At 39.2% G+C, this 27,964-nt stretch overlaps 1 protein-coding gene and 2 long non-coding RNA genes across 3 annotated transcripts; all 3 read left to right on the forward strand.

Annotated features, from left to right (window-relative positions):
• The first annotated feature begins 472 nt into the window (after nt 1-472).
• On the forward strand, nt 473-1,579 carry LOC145131065 (uncharacterized). Its single transcript, XM_079065803.1, has one exon. It carries the CDS (start codon nt 473-475, stop codon nt 1,577-1,579), a length of 1,107 nt encoding a protein of 368 aa, XP_078921929.1.
• Nucleotides 1,580-23,840: 22,261 nt separating this feature from the next.
• On the forward strand, nt 23,841-24,845 carry LOC145128502 (uncharacterized). Its single transcript, XR_013716942.1, has 3 exons — nt 23,841-24,235; nt 24,516-24,582; nt 24,689-24,845. It is a non-coding gene; the product is annotated as an uncharacterized LOC145128502 (long non-coding RNA).
• A 44-nt stretch (nt 24,846-24,889) lies between these two features.
• On the forward strand, nt 24,890-26,847 carry LOC145134400 (uncharacterized). Its single transcript, XR_013719125.1, has 3 exons — nt 24,890-25,889; nt 26,076-26,172; nt 26,670-26,847. It is a non-coding gene; the product is annotated as an uncharacterized LOC145134400 (long non-coding RNA).
• Nucleotides 26,848-27,964: the final 1,117 nt, after the last annotated feature.

Here is a 27,964-nt window from a genome sequence, read left to right on the forward strand (position 1 = left end):
AGAATACAAGGGGCAAGAATGATGTTCTTATCGAAAACTTTTCGTCTAAGGACAGGGATCATATTAAACCGACGGGTTTTTCTGGAGGTTATGGACGAGTCTCGGGAATTAATTGTTCTGAAGACGATCTTTCGCATCCCCCGGGTTTCTCGAATCAGTGTTTTTCGTTTTCAGGGAATAATCAAAGTAGTTCAGGTGGCATTGATAAAAATAATTCATTTCTAAATGAATTACAAAAAACCATTGCTATGGGAGAATCGTTGGGGTATAATATGGATGGTTGCATGGATCGTGTTACAGAGATTTTAAAAGGGCACGTTGAAAGGCAAGTTCCAAAATGAATTGCTTATCAATTAACATCCAAGGGGCGGCCTCCTATAATAAGAGGAGTTGGATAAGAAAATTGAGTAATCGTTATAAAATTAATTTTTTAGCTATTCAAGAAACTAAGTTGGAGAGTGTTGACTTAGTTATGCCTAGATCTTTTTGGGGTAATTCTTCTTTTATGCATGCTTTCTCTCCTTCTCGTGGAGCTTCTGGGGGTATTCTTGCTATTTGGGATGTGGATTTGATTTCTCGTAATCAATTTTCCGTTCATGATGGCTTTGTTGTTATTGAAGCGGTATGGGTTCGTTCGGGTCTCCAAGTGAACTTTATTGTTGTTTATGCTCCTCAAGGGTTAAGTAAAAAAAGACTTCTTTGGATTGATATTTATAATATTATATCTAATTCTTCAGGGGAATGTATCATTATGGGTGATTTCAATGAAGTTAGGGATGAGTCTGAGAGACTGGGGTCAAAATTCAATACGTCTTCTGCGAGAGTTTTTAATGATTTTATTAATTCTCTTGACCTGGTGAATGTTTCTTTGGGTGGGCCTCGATTTACTTGGAGCGATAAATGGGGTTCCAAATTTAGCAAGCTTGATAGATTTTTGGTTATGGAGGGTTTTTTGGATTCTTTTCCTCACCTTTCAGCTATGGTTTTGGACAAGAATATTCCTAATCACCGCCCTATTCTTCTATTGGAGCATCGGGTAGATTACGGTCCGACACCTTTTCGTCTGTTTCATTCTTGGTTTGATATGGAGGGGTTTGATGATATTGTTCGGGAAGTTTGGACTACCTCATTGGTGGAGATGGAGTTGACTAACCCTTGGGTTATTTTTAAGAAAAAACTTCAGTTTCTTAAGTCTAAACTCAGGGAGTGGAACTCTAAACACCGGGATATGGCAGCTAGTAAAAGGAAGAATTTGCAAGATTTATTAGATTCTATTGATAGTATGCTCATGGTGGATGAAGGTTCTGCTAACTTGAGAGAGCAAAGAGTTTCTTTATTGAAGGAGATATCGGATCTTGATCATTTAGCTCAAGTTGATCTCGCTCAAAAAGATAAAATTCAGTGGGGCATCGAAGGGGATGAGAACTCTAAATTTTTCCATGGTATGCTTAATCGTAAAAGGAGACAAATAGCTATTCGTGGCTTGATGATTGATGGCGTGTGGGTGGATAATCCGGTCACGGTTAAAAAGGGGTTTCATGATTATTTTCAATCTTTATTTCAGAAGAGTACTTCGTGAAGACCGTTTATAGATGGTGCATTTTTTTAGTACCTTATCCCAAGTGCATGTTGATTACTTGCAGTCTCCTTTTTCTTGTGAAGAGATTAAAACGGCAGTTTGGGACTGTAGGTCTACTAAAGCCCCTGGCCCTGATGGTTTTACTTTCGGGTTTTTAAAGAGATATTGGGATCTTGTTGCTACTGATGTTGAGGCATTTGTTCACCATTTTTTCCATCATTCAGTTATCCCTAAGGGGTGTAATGCCTCGTTTTTCACTATTATCCCTAAAGTCAGAGATCCGAAGACTCCAAAAGATTTTAGACCCATTAGTCTCATTGGTTTCCAATACAAAATTATTGGCAAACTTCTGGCTAATCATCTTGTGGAGGTTATTCATAGTGTTGTTAGCCTTGAGCAATATGCTTTTATCAAAGGTAGACAGATCCTAGATGGTCCTTTTCTCCTTAATGAATTGGTTGCTTGGAGCAAGTCTTCCAAAAATCCTCTGATGTTTCTTAAGGTTGATTTTGAGAAGGCTTACGACTCCTTATCTTGGGATTACTTATTGGAAATCATGTCCATTATGGGATTTGGGTCTATGTGGTGTCGGTGGATTAAGGAGCTTTTGTCGACCGCTAGGGCTTCTGTGTTGATTAACGGTTCCTCGACTGATGAATTCCAAATTCACCATGGGTTGAGACAGGGTGATCCTCTTTCACCTTTTCTTTTTATTTTGGCTATGGAGGGTCTCCATATTGCTTTGATGAGGGCCCGAGCTGGGAATGCTTTCAGAGGGGTTTCTATTTCAGGGATTGAGATTTCTCATCTCCTGTATGCGGATGATGTTATGTTGGTCACTCCTTGGGATCCTGAGAATGCTAATTATATTCTTCGTATCCTTAGATGTTTTTACTTGGCTTCAGGGCTTAAAATCAATTTACTTAAAATTAAATTGATTGGTGTGGGAATTCCCTTTTCCCAAGTTCTTGTGGTGGCTAATAGGATTGGTTGTGTTGCTTCCATGCTTCCTTTTTTTCATCTTGGTATCCCGGTGGGTCAGCCTATGACGTGAAAATCCTCTTGGGTTTCTCTAATTGATAGATTTCGTTCCAAGTTATCTACTTGGAAGGCTAAGTGTCTTTCGTTTGGGGGTCGTCTTACGTTGGTGAAGTCTGTCTTGGGATCGTTAGGGAGTTAATGGATGTCCGTTTTCCTTGCTCCTCTTTCGGTTTTGAAGGCTCTTGAAGGAATGAGGGCGAGATTTTTTTGGGGTGCAGACAGGGATGATCGTCGTATGCATTGGGTTAGATGGGATAGAGTGTTAGCCTCCAGGGATGAAGGAGGATTGGGGATTGGCAGTCTTTTCTCTTTCAATAGGGCTATGATTTTTCGATGGTGGTGGAGGTTTTATCATTGCCCGGATCTTCTATGGGTTAGAGTGATAAAATATATATATGGTTTGGATGGTGCTTGTAGGAATTTGAGATATCCTACTTCTGGCTAAGGTCCTTGGGGTGGGGTTGTTCGTATGCTCTCCCAGTTACGCCAGAACGATATTGATCTACAATCTCTTTGCCCTATTAGAGTTGGAGATGGTACTCGCACTTCTTTTTGGCATGATGTTTGGAGGGATGATATGCCTCTATCGGCCTCTTTCCCTAGAATTTATGCGCTGGATTTGCATAAACATGTTTCTATCACAGACAGGTTGTCCATGGGATTGGAGGTTAATACTCTTAGAGTTGGTCCTAGAGGTGGAGTGGAACAGGAGCAATGGAATAACTTTATTTGTCTTATGCAGGAATTCCAACTCAGGTCGGTCCCAGACAGACTGGGTTGGGTTAATGATGTGTCAGATACTTTTTCCATATCTTCAGCTCGAAAATTCTTGGATGGTTTTACGCTTTGCAATGGAGGTATTTCTACTCGTTGGAATAATTGGGTTCCAATTAAGATTAATATTTTTATATGGAGGATTAGATTATCTAGTATCCCTACTAGAGAGCGTCTTTCTTATAGGGGTATTATGGTGGATTCCATCCTTTGTCCGGTATGTTCTTCTACAGTGGAGACTGTTGATCATATTTTTGCTAATTGCTCGGATTTGATTGCTCTTTGGTCCCGTATCGCGATTTGGTGGGGTGTTAATTGTCCTTCTCAACTGACTGTGGATTTTCTTTTCAATTGGGCTGCTACTACCACATGGAAAATTGGTCAACGCAAAGCTTTTGATGCAGTTATCTTGACTACTTTTTGGTGCATTTGGAATTTCAGGAACGGTTTGATTTTCAGAGCGGATACGCCTAAGAAATCTTTGTTTTTTGATGATGTTGTTCATAAATCTTATGTTTGGATTTCTAGTAGGTGTAGTAAAACCAAGATTAGTTGGTCCTCTTGGCTTCATAGTCCTATTTCTGCTACTAAGTTGATGTAATTCTTTTTCTAGCGTCTTGCTAGCTAATAATATTCCGCCGTTCCATATATATATATATATATATATATATATATATATATATATATATATATATATATATATATATATATATATATATATATATATAAAACGAGGTTTTTTAGGGAACTCTAGGAATCTTTATTTTATTATTATTATTTTTTAATAACTAGTTAAAATAGTGACCAACTATAGAATGTTTTTGTAAATTAGAATCGGTCACTAAATGGTTCGATAGCTAATCCGCTGCTAAATAATTTGATGCTAATCCGTCACAAATACACTGGCCGCAATTCCGACCCTAACCGTCCGTTGCTAATCGATTACAAATTTGTCTCTTTTGGTTTTAAAGTTCGTTGAGAGTTAGGTGTATCATATTAGCGTTGTTTCCGTCACTAAATCAAGTTTTATATTGCTATATATTTGCCATTGATCCTTATGTAGCAAACAAATTATTGAACAATAGTTCTTACTCTTTTAAAATAGATAATTTAATGGAAAACAATTTGTTGTAAATCATATCCATTTCATTTGGTAAATTGAAAGTTTATTTTGCTTGTGCAAATTATCATTAGTTGAAATTATTTCTTTGTTCAAACATATAAACCCGAGTAAAAGTACATAAAACCTGAGTAAAGACCGAAATTATATGTGTTGCTTGAAAAAACCTCCTTGCTAATATTGTATTTATCATATGGCGTGCTACCAACCATTCCAACCGTCAACTTAATGTATGGTCATATTTATTTTATCTAAAAACGTAGAGATTTGTGTGTATTCTATTGTGTAGTCCAATATCACTTTCATCATTCCTTTAGTTCGATAGTGATTTCATGTAAACTCTTCCATGAAAGAAGACATACGGAACCCACAAATACTGTTTTAAGTGGAAGAATTAGATTAAGTAGCGAGGTGATATTATTGCAGTAAACATGTAGCTTTCAACAATCTTATATGTGGACCAAATATCATGTGGCTGAGAAAACTTTGAAAACTTCATGAATTTATGTAATAAAATATAGTTTGTATGGGATTCATGAAAGGAAAAGGTCATGCATGCATAAGAAAGTCATGGAGGTTAGCTAGAAGCATCTCCCTTTCACATAAGAATTTATTGTTGGCAAGGTTCTACGAGAGTCCAATTAAGATTCAAAATCCCAGAGGACGATTAATGTATAACTAAATAGTCATGACGCATAAATGTTGCTAATTCTCAAAATCATCATGATCATGATTCATGAGATGCCAATTTTTCATAATTAAAATGGCCTTTATCACATCCATTGAAGATAGTAAAAAGATGTATAGGTGAACAAACAAACCAGGCTTTCTCGAGTTTTTTGGATTAGACTGGATGGACAATGATGTCATCAGATTGGATTAGTCGTGACTCGTGACGATTGAGGGTTTAGCGGGCTCAAGTTGTTCAATTTGGAATGCTCTTTATCCGGGATTGATCCTACTTTTCTTTGTCCTGACAAATTTTGACCATGTCAAATCTGGTAAACTTTTATAGTTCTGTTATTTTTTTATAATTATATCTATTTCATTTTTTTTATAATCATTTAAGATTTCGTTCATAATTTTCAAATTTCAAATATAAACTATATATTTTTTATTTTTCTAATTTATAAAGTTTATGAATTAATCATTTAATAGTCTTTCGATCTCATGTTACACGATTCCATAAATAGAAGCAAACATTGTCATAACAATTCTATATAAATAGAAGTCTTTTGATGCTTCAGGTTACAAAATTCAAGATTAGATATGATCAAGAACGAAGGTTAATATCTCGTACCTTAGAAGCTAAAGTTATGTTGCGTATGTGCAATATGAACCGAGACACAAGCATGGCTACCGACATTTGTTAAGTGTTGGTTCATTAAAATTACTTACAAATGCAAGTTGTTCTTCTAGGATCGTTAGATATAGAGATTATTTGCGCCAATCTTATATGATATTCTCTTTAAAATTGCATCCATGCATGGCGAGTTATGATGATGCATGTGAAAGGGAAGATAAATATTTATAATTGTAATGGAGCAAATATTATGATTTTTATCATAACGTACGTAAGAAGATTATGATGAAGTGCCCTTTCATCACGTGGAAGGTCATTGCCCCTTTTTAAAGAAAAAACTCGTCTCATTGCCCATTTTATTTCATACCTCGTCCATATACTAATATAAATGGTTGGATATTAGGTTAATAAAAATACTTATGGTCGGTAACAACGTATAAAAAAGAGTTTAATTCGAAAATTAGGATCCTTGTTAGTATTATAAGCGTTTATGTCAAATATCACGGAACTATTATCATAATATATAATAATTTAGTCTCTTTTTCTATTAAATAAAAAATGTCACATCTACTTCACGACTTTAATAGAACTTTTATAGCTGAAAACTAACTGTGTTTACAGAATTGACTTTATTACTCCGAATATTACACGACATTTAGCAAAATATATAATATTGATTCAAATTTGTGATACGATATAATTTTTTATATCTAAGATTGTTAAGATCAAAATCACATATAAGATTGTTTTCATTTTAGAAAACGTGATCGTATAATCCTACTAAAAGCATATTAACACTACTAGAATAGAGACCTTTAATGACATGCAAACAATGACATGTAAAAGTGTTTGTCCTAAAACTAATGTCATCTCTTTCAAAATTTGAAAAAATTAGGACAAGCATTTTTGTGTGTCCTAAAATTGGCGTCGCTTTATGTATATATATATATATATATATATATATATATATATATATATATATATATTAAGAACGTGCGTCTCCTTAATAGCTAAAGAGGAAAATGAAATCCCCACAAATTTTGAACACCCGCCTTCATCTACCTCTGCACTCTCTCCTCTAGATCTCCACCCGCCTTACATTCATTCTCTCTCTCTCTCTCTCTCCCTTCTTTCTCGTCTACCCGATGAAGATCGACTTGCACTCCCAAAAGTTACACAACTCCACTCTGAAACCAGACACAAAATCGAGACCAAGTGATCTTTTTTTTTCACCAACTCATTCCATACAACTCCACGTGAGTGCTTTGCAACCAGACAAAAAATCATTCAAAGAGATTTGAAGGTTCTCGATCCCCGCTTCACCTCCCCTCTACCCTAATCCATTTTGATCTGACGACTCCTCATTGTTATTTCATATTTGAGACTTCTCTTTCATTAGAAATAAGATGTAGAAAGGCTAGTTATGGGGTTTTGAAACTATAGGGATCAAATTGGAGGTTAAAGATTAGAAATAAAAGGTTGAAGGTTAGATTTTGGAGGCATCAGAAAGAAGGAAATGAAAACGGAGGGGGTATCAGGTTCGAATATTGTTCACTTCTTCTTCATGTATGTGCCCATTAGGGATGGCAACGAGGACGGGTATGCTTGGTTTCATGTTCCCCATCCCCATAACCGAATCCCCGTCCCCATCCCCTTACTCGACCCCATCCCCATCGGGGATTAAAAGTCTATCCCCATCCCCATCCCCGATGGGGAACGGGGATCCCGAATGGGGAATCAAGGATTTTTCCTCGTTATAAGGTTTTAAACTTTTAAGAAGAACAACTCAAAGTTTTATATTAACCAACAAAACAAAAACTAATACAAATAATATAAAGCACTATAATCACCGAATGTCTTCAAAAACGAACAGTAACATTCAAACAATAAGATTCAAGTTTACAAATTAAACCACTTTTTTGAAAAAAAAAACATAAACATCAAAAAAGTCTTCCAAAAATTACACAAGTTTGAATATTGAAAAACCTTACTGTGTCTTCTAACATTCACTTATGCATTATGATTTATGAATTGATTAAAAATAAAAACATAAATAATACTATATATATATATATATATATATATATATATATATATATATATAATTGGTGATTTTATATCACTAATGTTATTTAAGTGTAATGGGGTTAATTTGTTGATCAATGCCACTTTGACAATTATTGAACAAATCGGTATGGTGCGGAGTGCACATTTGTTTAATTTTGTCTTTGTTGAAAGTATACTGCTATTTAGGGGCGAAGCCCCTAAACCGACGGGGGTCCGGGGGCAGCGCCCTTGGGAGCGGGGTCCAAGGGGCGGCAGCCCCTAGCGGGGTCCAAGGGGCAGAGCCCCTGGCTGGAGTCGAGCTTATGACGTTTTGACAGTTTTATGACATAAAACTGTCATGTGGCAGTTTTAAGACTGGAAGTTTTTCTGGTTATATGATCATATCCGAAATCTGTTGTTGGTACTCTTCTTCTTCATAACATCTTGAACATTCTCTCTTCTGATTTCTCAATTCTGAGTCTTATCCCATTAAAGATTGGGAGTACCACCCAAATACTTTAATCTGAAAGTGAAAACCACAATTCTCTGAATTTCCAAGCCTTTTCTATACCCCAAATTCTTACAAAGATTAAAGTATTTCTGTGATCATGGCAAGTGGTGATTCTGTGAAGGAAATGACAAGTAAGTTTGAAAAACTGAACAAGTTTGAAGGGCAAGATTTTCGTAGATGGCAGAAGAAGATGAAGTTTCTCCTTACCACTCTGAAAGTGGTGTATGTTATGAGTACACCCATGCCAGTCTTACCAGAATCTGTTGAAGATGAACTTTTGGAGGCAACTAGAAGAAGATCAAAGTGGGAAAATGATGATTACATATGTCGTGGTCATATTCTCAATGGTATGTCTGACTCTCTTTTTGATATATATCAAAATTTTGAATCTGCAAAAGAATTGTGGGATTCTCTTGAATCCAAGTACATGGTTGAAGATGCTTCTAGTAAGAAGTTTCTTGTTAGTAACTTTATGGGTTACAAGATGATTGACTCCAGGCCTGTTATGGAACAATTCCATGAAATGTTAAGGATTTTGGGACAGTTTGCTCAACACAATCTAAAAATGGATGAAGCCATTTCTGTGGTTGTGATCATTGACAAACTGCCCCCTTCCTGGAACGATTTTAAACACAATCTGAAACATAACAAAGAGGAATTGACTTTGACTCAACTTGGAAGCCATTTAAGGATTGAAGAGTCCACAAGGACTCAAGAACTTGATAAAAATCCTAAAGGCAAGAACCGAGTTGATTCCTCTTCTGTGAACATGGTGGAAGGAGAAAGTTCAAAGAATCCCAAGAAGTCTAATGGAAAAAGGAAGTTTAAAGGAAAGGATGACAAGTCTTCAAACAAGAAGGCTAAGTTGGTTTGTTGGAATTGTAACAAACCGGGTCACTTCAAGAAAGATTGTCGTCTTCGCAATGTGAACAAGGATGGTGTTGGACCAAGTGGATCCAAGGATCCAGAAAAGCAACAAGGTCAGATTTATGTTTTCATGCAGAATTCTAAATATATAATCAGAATTATATTTCTGTGATTTCTGAAGCATTTTATGTGCAGGATGATAATGTTGCATGGTGGGTTGATTCGGGAGCAACAAGTCATGTCTGCAAAGATCTATATTGGTTCAAGGACTTTCAACCAATTGAAGATGGATCTGTTGTGAAGATGAGAAATATTGCAACTGAACCAATCAAGGGCATAGGATCTATTTTACTTACTTTTAATTCTGGGAAATGTTTATGTTTGAACAATGTTTTATATGTTCCAGGGATTCGTAAGAATCTCGTGTCTGAAATTGTATTAAATAATAGTGGTTACAAACAAGTGTTAGAAAGTGACAAGTATATCTTGTCAAAATATGGTTCTTTTATGGGATTTGGCTATATATGTAATGAAATGATTAGGCTTAATATTAATTATCCTTCTAGTGATAATTCTGTTTACATGGCTTCTAGTAGTACTAGCAATAATATTCATAAATCTGAATTATGGCATGCTAGACTAGGACACATTCATTACAAGAGATTAAAAGACATGTCTAAAATGAGTTTAATTCCTGCTTTTGATATGCAAAATAATGAAAAATGTAAAACATGCATGCTAACTAAAATCACTAGACAACCTTTCAAATATATTGTTAGGGAAAGCAAGGTGTTGGATCTTATACATAGTGATTTATGTGATTTCCATGCAACACCTTCCCTTGGAAACAAGAAGTATGTTGTTACTTTTATTGATGATGCATCTTGATATTGTTATATCTATTTGTTACATTCTAAGGATGAAGCACTTGATAAATTTAAAATTTATAAATAACAAGTTGAGCTTCATAAAAATGAATTACTAAAAGTATTGCGTACTGATAGAGGTGGTGAGTATTATGATCCCGTTTATTTTGAATCAATTGGAATAATACATCAAACCACAGCTCCATATACACCACAACAAAATGGTGTAGCTGAAAGGAAGAATAGGACTTTGAAAGAAATGGTTAATTCCATGTTGTCTTATTCTGGATTAAGTGAAGGATTTTGGGGTGAGGCAATGTTAACAGCATGTTACATCTTGAATAGAACTCCAAATAAGAGGAGTAAGAATACTCCTTATGAAATTTGGTGTAAAAAGGTACCAAATTTGATTTATCTCAAATTTTGGGGTTGTAGAGCAGTTGTAAGGCTTACTGAACCCAAAAGGAAAACATTGGGTGAAAGAGGTATAGATTGTATCTTTATTGATATGCTGAGCATTCCAAAGCTTATAGATTCTATGTTTTAGAATCTAATGACTCTGTTTCTGTAAACACTGTTATAGAGTCAAGAGATGCTATCTTTGATGAAGAAAGATTTACATCTATACCTAGACCAAGGGACATAATTCAGCAATCTTTCAGCAAGAGCACAACTCAAGCTGGAGATGATTCTGGTGGTACAAGTTCTGTGCCTGAACTTAGAAAGAGTACTAGAGCTAGAAAAGCTAAATCTTTTGGATCTGATTTTCAACTATATTTAGTTGAAGGAACAAGGAATGAGACTATTTCTCAACATCAATATTGTTTTAATATTGAAGAGGATCCAAAGGCATTCAGTGAAGCTATGGCTTCTAGGGATGTTCATTTCTGGAAAGAGGCAATTCATGATGAGATTGATTCTATACATAACAATACTTGGGTATTGGCTGATTTACCTCCTGGTTGCAAGGCATTAGGATGTAAATGGATCCTCAAAAGAAAAATGAAAGTGGATGGCACAATTGATAAGTATAAAGCCAGATTGGTTATCCAAGGCTTTAGAAAAAAGGAAGGCATTGATTTCTTTGATACTTGTGCTCCTGTTGCCAGAATTTCTACTATTAGATTATTATTAGCTCTTGCAGCTATACATAATCTTGTGATTCACCAAATTGATGTGAAAACTGCATTCTTGAATGGTGACTTGGATGAGGAAATATACGTGAAACAACCTGAAGGGTTTGTGATGCCTGGAAATGAACACAAAGTGTGCAAGTTGAGGAAATCATTATATGGTTTGAAACAAGCACCAAAACAATGGCATCAAAAGTTTGATGATGTTGTATTGTCTAATGGTTTTGCATTAAACCAAGCTGACAAGTGTGTATATAGCAAATTTGATACTTTTGGTAAAGGAGTCATGGTTTGCTTATATGTAGATGATATGTTGATTTTTGGTACTGATTTAGAAGAAGTTGATAAAACCAAGAAATTCTTATCATCTAGTTTTGATATGAAAGACATGGGGGAGGCTGAGGTAATTCTTGGTATAAGAATTAGAAAAGGAAACAATGGGATTTCAATTTCTCAATCTCATTATATTGAGAAGATATTGAAAATGTTTAACTTTGAGAATTGTTCTCCTGTTAGCACTCCTATAGATCCTAGTCTTAAGCTTCTACCTAATAAAGGATCTCCAGTGTCTCAACTTGAATACTCAAGGGCTATTGGTTGTCTAATGTATGCCATGATTAGTACTAGGCCTGATATAGCATATGTTGTGGGAAGGCTTAGTAGATATACTAGTAATCCTAGTTCACATCATTGGCAAGCTATGAATAGAGTATTCAAGTACTTGAAAGGGACCATGAATTATGGTTTAACTTATAGTGGATATCCTTCTGTTTTGGAAGGTTATTCAGATGCCAGTTGGATTAACAACTTAGAGGATCACTCCTCTACAAGTGGTTGGGTGTTTCTTCTTCGAGGAGGTGCCATTTCTTGGGCATCTAAGAAACAGACTTGTATTACTAACTCAACCATGGAGTCTGAGTTTGTTGCATTGTCTGCTGCCGGTAAAGAAGCTGAGTGGCTAAGGAATTTGATTTATGAAATTCCATTATGTGTAACACCTCGATTCTCAGATATTGATTTATATAAGAACTTCTTTGATTTCAAGGTCTACTCGACGAGTTGGTTGCCCTACTCGTCGAGTAGCAGCGGGTTGGTCCACGTAATTTAGTGACCTACTCACCGAGTCCAAGAAGGGACTCGACGAGTAGGAGCTGGCAGATGAAACCCTAAATCCCGGGGTATTGCATCCTATTTAAAGGATCATTGTCCTTCCCCATCCTCCCCTTTATAGTTACTTGACACCCTTAAACCCTAATTCGTGTGAGTGTACTCCATTTGTGTTCTTAAGCGTGGGAAGAGGATTTTTGGTGGGAAGAAGCTTGGAGATCAAGTGACTAGGAGCAAGGAACGTGTGGAACCAGAAATCTACCTCAGTTGGCATCCTTTTTGGAAGGTATTAAGCCGTTATCCTAACCCCCCTTTCATTCTAGATTTATTTTGGGTGGATTTTAGGGCTTTTCTAGCTTATTAGGAAGCCTTTCTTGTGTCTGAGCTAAGATCTGAGGTTACAACCTCGGATCTGAACTCTCTTGGGTCTCTATGTCCATAAAGTTTCTAGCTTTTGCAAGAATGAGACTCTCCTAAGGTGTAAAGCTCCATTAGAAGCTTAGATTGGTCATTTAGAGTCTCTAGGGCCTTGCATGCACGTAAAGTTTGCAACTTTACGTGATAAACATGCCTTAGAAGCTTGGATCTGCAATATGGAGTCGTTGCATGGCTTAAAAAGTACCTGTATGGATGAAGGTCTGAAGGGACTCGACGAGTTGCATAGTCAACTCGGCGAGCCACATGAAGATGGTCCTGTACTCAACGAGTTGGATGAACAACTCGGCGAGTCCGTTGAAGATTGTCGTAGACCCGACGAGTCAGTAGAATGACTCGGCGAGTCGGTTAGGGTTTTCCCAACCTTCGGACACGTATGAACTCGACGAGTTGTAAAGGGAAAACTCGGCGGGTTGGCCAAGGGGTTACGGCCACTGGTACTAGGAACTCGACGAGCCACTCGAGTGACTCGACGAGTTGGCGAGTCATGCCAGGAACTCGGCGAGTAGCTAAGGGTACTCGACGAGTTGAGGTCAACATGGACTGTTGACCTTGAAAGTTGACTTGGACTTTGGGCAAGGGTTGACTATTGGACTTCTGGAAGTATCTTGGGAACCTATGAACTTTGTGATGTGTCGGATATAGGTGGTGGTGTTTGTGGTGGTGACCCGAGAGTTGAGCTTTCTAGTTTCGGACGACAGTTGCAAGGTGAGTTATCCTCGCTATACTAAGGGGTCTAAGGCACCAAGGCCGGCCCATTGAATATGTTATCCAAGTAGTGTTATTATGTTGAGTGTGGATTAGTGATTGCATGCTAGTGGTTATGCCACTTGGGTAGATCTGTAGGGTTACCGGCGTTGTTATATGATTATTTGCATGCACAGTGGTTATGTTTATATGTGGACATGTTATGTTGGATGGGTTGAGGTGATACTGCTCCGTGCGGTAACCAACAAACCCGGGAGCATTCCAGATGCGAGCTAAGGGAGACTCGTACTGTGGGCTCGAGAGCATTCCAGTTACGAGCTGAGGGAGACTCGTACTGTGGGCTCGATGGCAAACCAGATGTGAGATGTGGGCCCGTAAGGCAATCCAGACTCACACTGTGGGCCCAGGGGGTAATCCAGTTTGTAAAGCTGTGGACCCAGTTCATGTTGTTGTTTATATATGTTTTATGTGCAGTGTATCGGTATTTTGGGGGAACTCACTAAGCTCTCGGGCTTACAGTTTCAGTTTATTGTTTCAGGTACATCAGGGGATCGCGGAAAGGCGAAGGCGTGATCGTACAGCTCCTCATGTTTTGTTTATGTTTCCGGGAAAACTTCGATATTATACATTTTGAAAACCGGTGTGTAATGTTTTGATGAATTTGGAATGAGTTTTAAAGTTAAATTTGGAAAAAAAATTATGGGTGTTTCAAGTTGGTATCAGAGCCTTGGTTTGAGTGAATTGGAGGAACATGCGTGTGAATCTAGTCTCAAATCAAGGAAAGGTTTTCAAATGATTTCTAAAAATGGTTTTTCAAAATAAGTGTAGGAGGATGAGGGTGTACGATCAGCCGGAGCCAGTAAGTAGACCCCAAAATGCCATACAGTTATTTGATTATGTGATATGTTAGAACATCATGCTAGAGATAAGCTAGGGATCTTCAGGAATTGCATGATAGAATTTCCTGATTATATGATGCCTGCTAGCCTAGGGTTTTCCTTATATGAAATTGACATCATTACTGTAGTTGCTTAGTGTATGCATTACGGTTATACATAATTAAGATCTTATAGCCTGAGAATGTTCGATTTGGCCTTATGTTCTGCTCTTGTTTGATTGGGAGCTTAGGGTAGGATTGGATATTCGAAAGTCTATAGGGTCCATCATTATGTATGTCTAGCATACACTAGTGCTGCAGGGTTGGTGAAAGTTTCATGGATGGGTGGGTTGTGAGAGACTGGGAGGCCAGTTATGAGATATTTAGCATTCCTCTAGGAGTGGAGATTGAGCGCTCTCTATGCTTATGTATTATTAGGGTGTTGTGGTGATACTTGATACAAATATGGGTAGGTGTGGAAGGTAGTATGGGCCCGTACTACTGAAAGCACAGGACGCATACGTGTATTAAGGAAGTCACAACCCCTAGGGTTAGTTGGGAGTTGGCTCCCAATTATTTATGTGGATTATCTGATATCTTGTGGTATGTTTCAGAATGGTGATGACGAGACGCTTTGTGGCTGGATCCGGTTCAGGATCAGGATCAGGAGATGAAGGCCAGGAGGGGCCAATAGCACCTGAGCCCGTGGTGCAGATGAGTACAGAGGAGTTGGATGCCAGGATTCGAGAGATCCTGCATGATGAGGTTGTTGTTGCGTACCGGGCACAGCTGCCGGAAATGTTCGCGTCGATTAAGACCGCCATGGTTGAGTACTTTGATGAGCACTACGCAACTCTTGCAGAGACAGCTGTCGCGGCAGCTGCATCAGCTGTATCCGCAGAAGGGGGAGGAGTTAGTAGGGGCTTTCAGTATAGGGACTTCGATAACACGAAGCCACCTACTTTTGATGGGACGCAGGACCCCATCAAGGCTATGAGGTGGATCTCAGATGTGGAGGGGTGTTTCTTTACCTGCTCGTGTCCTACTGACCAGAAGTTCAGGTGTGCTCTAAACCTGCTAAGCTCCGGGGCCAAGGACTGGTGGAGATTTGCGATTGGGTCGTACACTGATGATCAGAGAGCTGCTGTTACTTGGGAGCAGTTCAGGGACATGTTCCGCGCCCGTTACATTCCGCGGGTCGAGCGGGAACGTTTGGCACAGGAGTTTCTGATTTTGAGACAGGATGGGGAGTCGGTGACGGAGATTACCCGTATGTTCACTGAGAGGGTGATGTTTTGCCCAGAGTTTGCTTCCGAGCAGGCCCAGATTACCCGTTATTTGAGCATGCTCAAGACGGATATCTGTCAGTTTATGTCTACCCAGCGATGTGATGCTCTTCTGGAGTTGTAGGAGGCCGCTAGACGGCGTGACTTGGAGATTGAGCTGCAGTTAAGAGAGCAGCGGTAGGCCCCGACACAGTCTCAGCCGGCGCCGAAGCGGTCTAAGACCGCTGATACTAGGACCGGGGGTCAGCAGAGCCGCACTTGTGGGAAGTGTGGCAAGGGTCATTTTGGTGTGTGTCGAGCTGGTAGTGGGTGCCACAGGTGTGGCAAGGAGGGGAATTACGCGAAGGACTGTCGTCAGGCAGTGCCAATTCAGGGTATGAGGTTATGTTATCACTGCGATCAGGTTGGCCACGTGAAGGCCAACTGTCCGTTACTTGCCGCTAAGTCGGCGCAGGCTCCCGCGCCGGCTACACTGAGGATTACCAATGGGAGGTAGGGTAGGGCAGAGCCCCCGAAGGCTCAGGGGCGTGCCTTTCAGCTTACGGTCGAGGAGGCGAAGGCAGCACCGAATGTGGTTGCTGGTATGTTTCTATCCTTTATCTCATTCACTATATCTGTTGTATGCTTATCTGTTGTACCTGTGATTAGGTACGTTTCTAGTGAACTCCTTACCTGCATTGGATTTATTTGACTCGGGGGCGAGTCGGTCTTTTGTATCTCAGACATTTAGTAGGGAGTTCAAAGTGCCAGTAGGCGAGCTAGAGTGTCCGTTGCGAGTGTCTATCGCCAACGAACACGGGGTTTCTGCTTCTTCGATCTACCGAGGGTGTGAGATGGAGATCTTCGGGATACCTTTTCCGATAGACTTGATTTCGATCCCCATGAGGGATGTATGCGTGATTGTGGGGATGGACTGGCTCAGTTATTTCGGTGCCATGATTGATTGCAAGGGTCAGTGGGTAGTGGTTTGAACCCCAAGTGGGGGAGAGTTGATTGTATATGGTGAGGACACCAGAGTGGGATCAGGGTTTTGTTCAGCCGCCAGGGCTCGGCAGTATATTCAGCACGGGGGTGAGGGTTACCTAGCGTATGTATTGGATATGCGAGCCAGGGATCAGATTTCGGTTTCCGATGTTCCTGTGGTCAGGGAGTTTGCAGATGTGTTTCCGGAGGAGTTGCCAGGGATACCTCCGGAGAGGCAGGTCGAGTTTCGGATCGACCTGGTTCCTGGTGCGGCCCCTATCGCCAAGGCGTCGTATCGATTGGCGCCACCCGAGATGCAGGAGCTGTCGTCACAGCTGCAGGAACTGCTGGGCAAGCAGTTCATCCGACCTAGCAGTTCTCCGTGGGGAGCACCGATTCTTTTTGTCCGGAAGAAGGACGGTTCGCACCGGATGTGCATCGACTACCGGGAGTTGAACAAGTTAACAGTGAAGAACCGTTATCCACTCCCGAGGATAGATGATCTCTTCGATCAGTTACAGGGCACATCTTGGTTTTCCAAGATCGATTTGAGATCCGGGTATCATCAGGTTAGTGTGAGGGAGGAGGACGTGGAGAAGACCGCGTTCCGGACGCGTTATGGACATTACGAGTTCGTGGTGATGCCGTTTGGGCTCACCAACGCGCCAGCAGTATTTATGGCTCTGATGAATCCGGTCTGCAGACCGATGCTCGATCGTTCGGTCATTGTGTTCATAGATGATATCTTGGTGTATTCCAAGACCCGAGAGTAGCATGAGGAGCATCTACGGGAGTTATTGGGAGTCTTGAGGCGAGAATGGCTCTATGCCAAGTTCTCGAAGTGCGAGTTTTGGTTACGAGAAGTCCAGTTCCTTGGACACCTCGTTAACCAGGAGGGGATTTTGGTCGATCCGGCCAAAATCGAGGCGGTCATGCAGTGGGAGGTTCTGAAATATCCCTCGGACATCAGGAGCTTTTTGGGATTAGCGGGGTACTACCGGAGATTCATTCAGGATTTCTCCAAGATTACAGTACCTGTCACTCGTCTGACGAGGAAGGGGGTGGGTTTCTGGTGGGGCCCTGAGCAGCAGAGGGTGTTTGAGACCCTCCGACAGCGGTTGTGCGAGGCCCCAGTCTTGACACTCCCGGAGGGAGTTGAGGATTTTGTGGTGTTCTGTGATGCATCCATCACAGGTTTGGGGGCGGTCCTCATGCAGAGAGGACGAGTGATAGCTTATGCATCGCGGAAGCTGAAGCCGCATGAGACGAGATACCCTACACACGATTTGGAGCTGGGAGCAGTGGTGTTTGCTCTCAAGATATGGAGACATTACCTATACGGGGTCCGTTGCACCATATACACGGATCACAAGAGCTTGAGGCATATCATGGATCAGCCGGACCTGAACATGAGGCAGCACAGGTGGCTGGATGTAGTCAAGGACTACGATTGTGAGATCCTTTACCACCCCGGAAAGCAAATGTGGTGGCGGACGCTCTAAGCTGCAGGTCAGCTGGGTCTTCCACCCCAGCGAGATGTATGAGGATAGCGGTGGATTCTCCGCTTGTAAGTTTGATTAAAGATGCCCAGGTTGAGGGCATGCGACCGGAGAATTGGAAGCTGGAGAGGATCAAGGGTGAGAGTACCCAGTTTGTGTAGGATAGCCGGGGATTGTTGACCCGATGCGGTCGAGTTTGGGTTCCGATGTCCGGTGGGGTCAGGCAGACGGTCATGGAAGAGGCTCACAAGTCTCATTTTTCTATTCACCCGGGGGCCACCAAGATGTAGAGAGACCTGAGTTTGAGTTACTGGTGGCCATGTATGAAGCGATAAATCGCTTGGTATGTCGAGAGGCGCTTGGCCTGCAGGATGGTCAAGGCCGAACACCAGAGGTCGTATGGTAAGCTGCAGCCTCTAGAGATTCCCATGTGGAAATGGGAACAGATCACGATGGACTTCATTACCAAGTTGTCGAGGACGGCAAAGGGATTTGATGCTATATGGGTCATCGTAGATCGATTAACCAAGAGCGCCCATTTCTTGGCTATTCGGGAGAGTTCTTCGGCGGAGAAGTTAGCCGACGTGTATGTTCGCGAGATCTTCGCTCGCCATGGAGTTCCGGTATCTATTGTTTCCGACCGAGATGTTAGATTTACCTCACGATTCTGGCAGAAGTTCCACGAGGAACTGGGCACGCGGCTGCACTTTAGTACAACATATCATCCGCAGACCGATGGTCAGAGTGAGCGGACCATTCAGACCCTCGAGGATATGTTGAGGGCGTGCGTTATTGACTTAGGTGGGAGCTGGGATTCCCACCTGCCCCTTGCAGAGTTCGCCTACAACAACAGCTATAATTCCAGTATTGGCGCCCCGCCTTTCGAGATGTTGTATGGACGGAGATGTCGCACACCGGTTTGTTGGGGTGAGGTTAGACACAGGGATGAGGCGGACGGAAGTAGTCTTGCAGACTACTGAGAACAGTCAACAGATTCGGCAGCGTTTGCAGACCGCTCAGAGTCGGCAAAAGAGTTACGCCGACAGACGTCGATCTGAGTTAGAATTTCAGGTGGGTGATATGGTACTCCTGAAGGTATCACCCTGGAAGGGTGTAATTCACTTCAGGAAGAGGAGAAATTGGGGCCCCGTTACATTGGGTCGTTCAGGATCATTTCCAGGGTTGGCAAGGTGGCTTACAGGTCTATGAGCGCCTGAATTACGTAGAGAGGCCTGTGGCCATACTGGAAAGGAAGATGAAAGTCCTGCGGAACAAAGAGATACCTTTGGTAAAGGTACAGTGGGAACATCGGAGGGGGTCCGAGTGGACGTGGGAGCGAGAGGCAGAGATGCGGGAGCACTACCCGGAGCTGTTCGTCGCGACAGACTTCGAGGGCGAAGTCTAGTTCAAGTGGGGGAGAATTGTAACACTTCGATTCTCAGGTATTGATTTATATAAGAATTTCTTTGATTTCAAGGTCTACTCGACGAGTTGGTTGCCCTACTCGTCGAGTAGCAGCGGGTTGGTCCACGTATTTTAGTGACCTACTCACCGAGTCCAAGAAGGGACTCGACGAGTAGGAGCTGGCAGATGAAACCCTAAATCCCGGGGTATTGCACCCTATTTAAAGGATCATTGGCCTTCCCCGGCCTCCCCTTTACAGTTACTTGACAACCTTAAACCCTAATTCGTGTGAGTGTACTCCATTTGTGTTCTTAAGCTTGGGAAGAGGATTTTTGGTGGGAAGAAGCTTGGAGATCAAGTGACTAGGAGCAAGGAACGTGTGGAACCAGAAATCTACCTCAGTTGGCATCCTTTTTGGAAGGTATTAAGCCGTTTTCCTAACCCCCTTTTCATTCTAGATCTATTTTGGGTGGATTTTAGGGCTTTTCTAGCTTATTAGGAAGCCTTTCTTGTGTCTGAGCTAAGATCTGAGGTTGCAACCTCAAATCTGAACTCTCTTGGGTCTCTAAGTCCATAAAGTTTCCAGCTTTTGCAAGAATGAGACTTTCCTAAGGTGTAAAGCTCCATTAGAAGCTTAGATTGGTCATTTAGAGTCTCTAGGGCCTTGCATGCACGTATAGTTTGCAACTTTACGTGATAAACATGCCTTATAAGCTTGGATCTGCAATATGGAGTCGTTGCATGGCTTAAAAAGTACCTGTATGGATGAAGGTCTGAAGGGACTCGGCGAGTTGCATAGTCAACTCGGCGAGCCACATGAAGATGGTCCTGTACTCGACGAGTTGGATGAAAAACTCGGCGAGTCCGTTGAAGATTGTCGTAGACCCGGCGAGTCAGTAGAATGACTCGGCGAGTCGGTTAGGGTTTTCCCAACCTTCGGACACGTATGAACTCGGCGAGTTGTAAAGGGAAAACTCGGAGGGTTGGCCAACGGGTTACGGCCACTAACACTAGGAACTCGACGAGCCACTCGAGTGACTCGGCGAGTTGGCGAGTCATGCCAGGAACTCGGCGAGTAACTAAGGGTACTCGACGAGTTGAGGTCAACATGGACTGTTGACCTTGAAAGTTAACTTGGACTTTGGGCAAGGGTTGACTATTGGACTTCTGGAAGTATCTTGGGAACCTATGAACTTTGTGATGTGTCAGATATAGGTGGTGGAGTTTGTGGTGGTGATCCGGGAGTTGAGCTTTCTAGTTTCAGACGACAGTTGCGAGGTGAGTTATCCTCGCTATACTAAGGGGTCTAAGGCACCAAGGCCGGCCCATTGAATATGTTATCCAATTAGTGTTATTATGTTGAGTGTGGATTAGTGATTGCATGCTAGTGGTTATGCCACTTGGGTAGATCTGTAGGGTTACCGGCGTTGTTATATGATTATTTGCATGCACAGTGGTTATGTTTATATGTGGACATGTTATGTTGGATGGGTTGAGGTGATACTGCTTCGTGCGGTAACCAACAAACCCGGGAGCATTCCAGATGCGAGCTAAGGGAGACTCGTACTGTGGGCTCGAGAGCATTCCAGTTACGAGCTGAGGGAGACTCGTACTGTGGGCTCGATGGCAAGCCAGATGTGAGATGTGGGCCCGTAAGGCAATCCAGACTCACACTCTGGGCCCAGGGGGTAATCCAGTTTGTAAAGCTGTAGACCCAGTTCATGTTGTTGTTTATATATGTGTTATGTGCAGTGTATCGGTATTTTGGGGGAACTCACTAAGCTCTCGGGCTTACAGTTTCAGTTTATTGTTTCAGGTACATCAGGGGATCGCGGCAAGGCGAAGGCGTGATCGTACAACTCCTCATGTTTTGTTTATGTTTCTAGGAAAAGTCTGATATTATACATTTTGAAAACCGGTGTGTAATGTTTTGATGAATTTGGAATGAGTTTTAAAGTTAAATTTGGAAAAAAAATTTATGGGTGTCACATTATGGCCCAAACCGATATCTACTATTTCTATCAGATGTGATAGTGCTGCAACCTTGGCTAAGGCTTATAGTCAAGTGTACAATGGAAAGTTTAGACATTTAGGTGTTACACATAGCATGATTCGTGAGCTCATCATGACTGGTATGATATCTGTGGAGTTTGTAAGAACTCAGTTTAATTTAGCCGATCATCTAACCAAAGGGTTAGCAAGAGATCTTGTGCACAAGGCTGCTGTATGGATGGGTTTAAAGTCCACTTAAAATCTTTTATATTGAGATACCCAATTCCCATCTAATGTAATATTAGATGTTGAATTCAATGTGGAAAGCTTGATATTTGAAGATTGGAACACATTATTATCATCATCCCAAGGTATGTGTTCAGTACTGCAAGTTAAGGAGGTTGAATTTATATTCTTAATAGTTCTTTTGAAAAATTGCATTTGCAGGTGCAAGAATAAAAGGACTGCCTATATAAGCATGAAGTTTAGCTGCTTCAAGAAGTTAGGACTTGGCTTTGATATGCTTATTGAAGGATGGGACACAAGCTAATAAAATATAGTGTTAAGTTAGAACTTTGAGAATGTAAATTGTTGTGTATATTATCTTCATGTATTCACTTAGACTAGAAAGGGTTCAATCCTTAGTGATACCCTGATATTCGAATATTTGGAATGAGTAATATACTAATGTAAAATTCAATCGTCACGATATTTCATTGATGCATCAGTTTGTTGTTGTTATGATTTTAATGTTAAGTTAACCAAGATTACACTTAAATGGGGAGGTTTGTTGGTGATTTTATATCACTAATGTTATTGAAGTGTAATGGGTTAATTTGTTGATCAATGTCACTTTGACAATTATTGAACAAATCGGTATGGTGCGGAGTGCACATTTGTTTAATTTTGTCTTTGTTGAAAGTATACTGCTATTTAGGGGCGAAGCCCCTGAACCGACGGGGGTCTGGGGGCAGCGCCCCTGGGAGCGGGGTGCAAGGGGCGGCAGCCCCTGGTGGGGTCCACGGGGTAGAGCCCGTGGCTGGGGTCGAGCTTATGACGTTTTGACAGTTTTAGGACATAAAACTGTCATCTGGCAGTTTTAAGACTGGAAGTTTTTCTGGTTATATGATCATATCCGAAATCTGTTGTTGGTACTCTTCTTCTTCATAACATCTTGAACATTCTCTCTTCTGATTTCTCAATTTTGAGTCTTATCCGATTAAAGATTGGGAGTACCGCCCAAATACTTTAATCTGAAAGTGAAAACCACAATTTTCAAAATTTCCAAGCCTTTTCTATACCCACAATTCTTACACACACACACACATATATATATATATATATATATATATATATATATATATATATATATATATATATATATTTCAGGCACCCAGGGCCGGTTTCGGGTATGGGTATGGGTACCCGACAAGTAGAACCTTCCCCGTCCTCATCCCCGTTTTTTGCATTTGGGTAATACCCATCCTCGTCCCCGTCCCTGGTCAACTCGGCGACTTACTGGTCAACTCGGTTTCGGGTACCCATAGGGTACTTAGTTTTTTTTTTGCCATCTCTAGTGCCCACTACTCAGAAAAAAACATTGAATAACTAGGGATTTTTCTCCCAAAATGGGAGCTCGAACCATCATTCAAACGGACTCCCAATCGGCCTCCACCCAAAAGAAATCACAAACTTTACAATCGACTCAATAAAGATCATACAATGCCAAATTTGAAACCAACATTCGATTTGATTGGAACTTCTCCGGGTCTATAAGCTACGGCTAAATCTCTAATCTCACCAAAATCGCGACTCAGGATCTTTTCCTTTGGTTTCCCCTACAAGGCACATCCATGTAGACATTCCTTCATCTCGTATCAGTTACTTTCATGTTGGTGTTGTGTTTAAGAATTTTTCTCTCTCTTCGTTTGAAAGCCCCATAGATGGTACCCCCAACATCTTTCAAAATTGTACAATTTCAATCTTGCGATCACGTAAATTACACTCCAAAAGTTTAAAATTTGTTTGGATTTCATCACAAGAATACATCCAATTTGTTAAAACATTGTTATACATACGTATTTTGTATCTTCCATTTTCTAATCCAAGTACAAACTATCTTCTTTAGTAATTAGTCACTAAATATAAGAAACCTAGTTATGTGTCATCTAGTAATTAGGGTTTTTTTAATATCATGTTGTCAACTAGTTGATAAAATGTTTTTTTGCTCACCTAGTTCGAATAAAATTTAATTTTTTAGCAAGAGAATTGACATAGATACAACCTACATGTGTAAATTGACAAGGTATTTCAGTAATTTCTAAAAAGAATTAAATTTTGATTGAGGTAAGACATCATAAAATATTTTTGTAAAGATACAGGGCTACAAACATGGCATACAAAGCAATAGTTGAATATGGTCTCAATAACACCATAGGTCATATCTTATTCTCAACACTTTCAAAAGGTGGGATGGATGATTCTGATGGATCAATGGGTTTTGGAAGGGATCAAGTTTCATTTTACCTTTTTATCTTTTTTCTGTTGCTGAATCTCTTTTTATTTTTACCTTTTAAAATATGTAAGAGCATTTTACACATGATATAAGGGCATTTGGTGGATCTCGTTCAAAGGGATGCTAAGTTAAAGCTTCAATAAGCACTACCTGATGTGACCCTTTCTGTCATGCATGCAAATCCTACTGTTTTGGAGGGGCTTGGTAAAGTAATCACATGTTCTCATTATTCGTATTTGTGTGTTTCTTTCTTTTTGAGTTAATGGACTTGATGCATTAAGAACTTGATCTGGACAGTTATATAGGGTTGTCTCTTTCTGATGTAAGGGTATTTCTTTTTTTCTTAATAAGCTTAATGTTTTTTATTTTGTGGTTTTATGTTAAAAAGGATCAATGTGTTGTCAGTTTAGCATACCAATTTGTTATTATTGTGTATTGTATCTTGAATTTTGAATGGGTATGATGGTTCAGTGTTTTTGAATTCAACAGGCAAGTACAAAGTGGGAATTTTGAAATTAGCAAACCTAGAGTAGCAGTAGCAGAACACATATCACAGGTGCATCCAATAAGAATTTCAATCTTGATGCTTATCGTTTTGATTACTCTTTTCATTATTAAAGATGTCATTTTATGTTTCTTTGACTTTTTTTATTTTTGTGCAGGTCAATCGCATTAGGGAGCTTCCCCATAACATGAATATAGTAACCACACACACAAATAGTCCTGATGTATGCACAAGTACTCAACTTACACACTTCATTCTTTCCATGTTTAGCTTGTTTATATAGATAAACTATTTCATTATGATTCTTTTCTTATTTCTCGAGCTTAAATTATTTTTACATTTTCTTTCTTTTATAAATCAAGTCCTTATCTGGGATGTTGAAGCTTAGACTAATCTCCATATTGTTTTAGGAGCTACAGAGTCTATTCTTGATCTGGTGTGTCCCTTTAATAAAAGCCATAGATATTTACACACATTACTTAATTATCTTCCTTTTTTGCCTTTACCTCATTTTATCCTCTTTATATGCTTCTTTATCAATTTGATACTACTTCATATTGCTCACCTAGCATATTTTGACGGGTCATCAAGAAAATGCAGATTTTCTCTTACAATCTACTGAATTTCACCCTTTGAACTTTTTGGAGGTGATACATATGAAAAGACACTTTCTTGATCTACTATGCAAAACATGGCTATTTTAACGGTTTTTGATATTGATTGATTCATAAGAAGTTTTGATGAGAGATTTTTAAGGAATCAACAAATATATAATTCGGTTTTTTGTTTTTTGTTTCTTGTGTTGGAAGGTAAGGATAGGTCAGTTGTCTTGTGGAGTATTCATGATCATATTTCTAATTTGGAAACAAAGACAGGTAGGGCCTATTTTTTAAAATCCGGAGAAATTTGGGATTGATCGTAATAATGCTTTTGCATTCTGGGACTGGGTAAGAGGGTGATACAGTGGTAAGATAGTCTTTTATTACAATAATTCATAAAGAATTGAAGAAAGAAATGAACAAAAAAGAACCCATTTTTTGAAATGATTTTACCTACATGATATGTGATTTTTCATTTTGATTAATTTCACTTTGTAGTGATGTTGGAGTGTTACCTTTCTGGTAAGAAACTACTATTTGGTTCGAACAATTCACTATTTTTGTAATCAGATTAACTATGTGCGCAAAATCATATAAAAACTAATTTTTTACAAGCGTTTTCTCTATTTATGTTTGATTATTATATGTTGCAACAGGTATGGTCACTATAGGTATGCTACTTGCTTGGTCTTTTATGATGATCAGTCACTTCTATTTTTTGGAGCTGAGGATCGAACTGTTCGAGTCTTTTCACTTATGGTATAACATTCATGTACCCATTTACATCCATGAATTTCAGTTTTAGGGTTTATTCCAATAAACTTAACATATACAATAAGGGGCATGGTTTATCAAATGGAATTAATAATCAAGGATTATAAAGTTTAAGGTTGCATATATATTATAAGGTTTGTGCTAATTGCTAAATAAGCATGAATAATGTAGGTATTGTTGATATGTTTGAAAGTAGGCGTTAGAATAGGTAAGACGATACAAGATGCACAATAATAGGCTGCCGAAAATTCCCTTCACAGCTTGGCTGGTGAGAAATTATCTTCTTTACCTTAACATGATTGTGTGCTATTTCATGCATTTAGGCATTTTTTTAGTTAAAATGTAAGAAATTGCAGCATACTTTAATTGATTTGACTTGAAAAAAAACATAATTTACTCTTTTTACTACACAAGTCCTTTTATGTCCCCAAGTGCAAGAAATAGCAATGTACTTTGCTATTTCTTCCATTTAACTTTCCCTTTCCACAAATAAGTTGAAGTAAGTTGCTATTTCATGCATTATGGACACTTTTTGGTTAAAATGTAAGCAATAATAGCATACTTTAATTTATTCGACTTCAAAAAAACATAAAATGCAAGAAATAGCACCATACTCTTTTTTTTGGTTAAAATGCAAGAAATAACAACATACTTTAAAGATTTATATTATTTATTATTATATCATATACTAATTTCTTTTGAGTTTTGTGTTAGATCTTATTAGATATAAAAATTCAATTAAGTTTTGTGGTGTTAATATGCAAGGTGTAAAGTCGGGCAATAGTTCGAGTCAGTCAAACTAGTATCTACTAGTATCTAAGTCTTCTTTTTGTACCTCGATGATGGAACACGAATGGACTGCTGCCAAGTTCTTGTGGTTCTACTACTATTTGTTGATGAGTTTCATCTCCTTAACATTTGATGCATTACATTTATATACCATTGGAACAATTATTTATATGACATTAAATTTGATGCAATGTATTGTATTTTTTTACATATGCTATTTTATTTTGTATTACGAGACATTAAATGTGTGATTTAATTTAAAAATTAGTAAATCTATAAATAATATTTTTTAAAAAAATAAAATTATGACAAGCAAAAACATGTGTCGTCTTCCTTTGTGATAGAGGATTTAATGACACGTATTGTGTGTTGTAAATACATGTCGTAAGCTTATGACACGCAAATGTGTGTCGTCTTCCTTTATGACATAGGCTTTAGTAATACACATTTCCATGTCATCTGTACCCCTTTATGATAGACAATGTGTGCCATTAAATGTATGTTTTCTAATAGTGATTCATGAATCGATTAACCATTCAGTTGACAATAAATACTTTAAAACATGAAAATTATATAACATTTCAATAAACAATTCAAAATTAGTTATGGAGAGTTCATATAACTCAAAACAAAATATTAGATTTAAAAAAAAAAACAATCTTTCGATTTACGATCTTACACAAAAATGATCATAGCATGAATGTGATCAGTTTATCTAGATGAGATCTTACGATCGTACAATTAGGATTACAATTTTAACAACTTTGTTTAATATATATATATATATATATATATATATATATATATATATATATATATATATATATATATATATATATAAAAGATGATATAGAAACTAGTTATTCTGGAAAAACAAAAGAACCACGATCAAAATAATTCATAGATGTGATTAAGATAAAAAAATTTAAATAATTTTTTTAATTAAATTAATGGTTAAAAAAGGATAATATGGTAAAAAAGTTGTCGGTTTTTTCTGGAAACCACACCTAAATAAAACATGTAAGCCTTATTTATCGCAACCCTATAACCTATTCTCTCTCTCCTTTCTTAAATCACCGTCATCACATCCTTTTTTTAATAACCCCATCGATTCTTCATTATCTGACTCAAATCGTCATCAACTATGTAACACATTACTTTTTGTTAGATTAAGGTGTCTATGGTTCTAACTAAATTGGTATAATGTTGAAGAATAAAAGTAAAGTCTGTTTTGGGTTGCCCTTATAACCAAAAAATAGCTTAGATTGATT

The sequence above is a fragment of the Lactuca virosa genome, chromosome 8 (genome assembly GCF_052849685.1).
Source record: "Lactuca virosa cultivar CGN04683 chromosome 8, Lactuca_virosa_CGN04683_v6, whole genome shotgun sequence".
NCBI classification, from domain to species: Eukaryota; Viridiplantae; Streptophyta; class Magnoliopsida; order Asterales; family Asteraceae; genus Lactuca; species Lactuca virosa.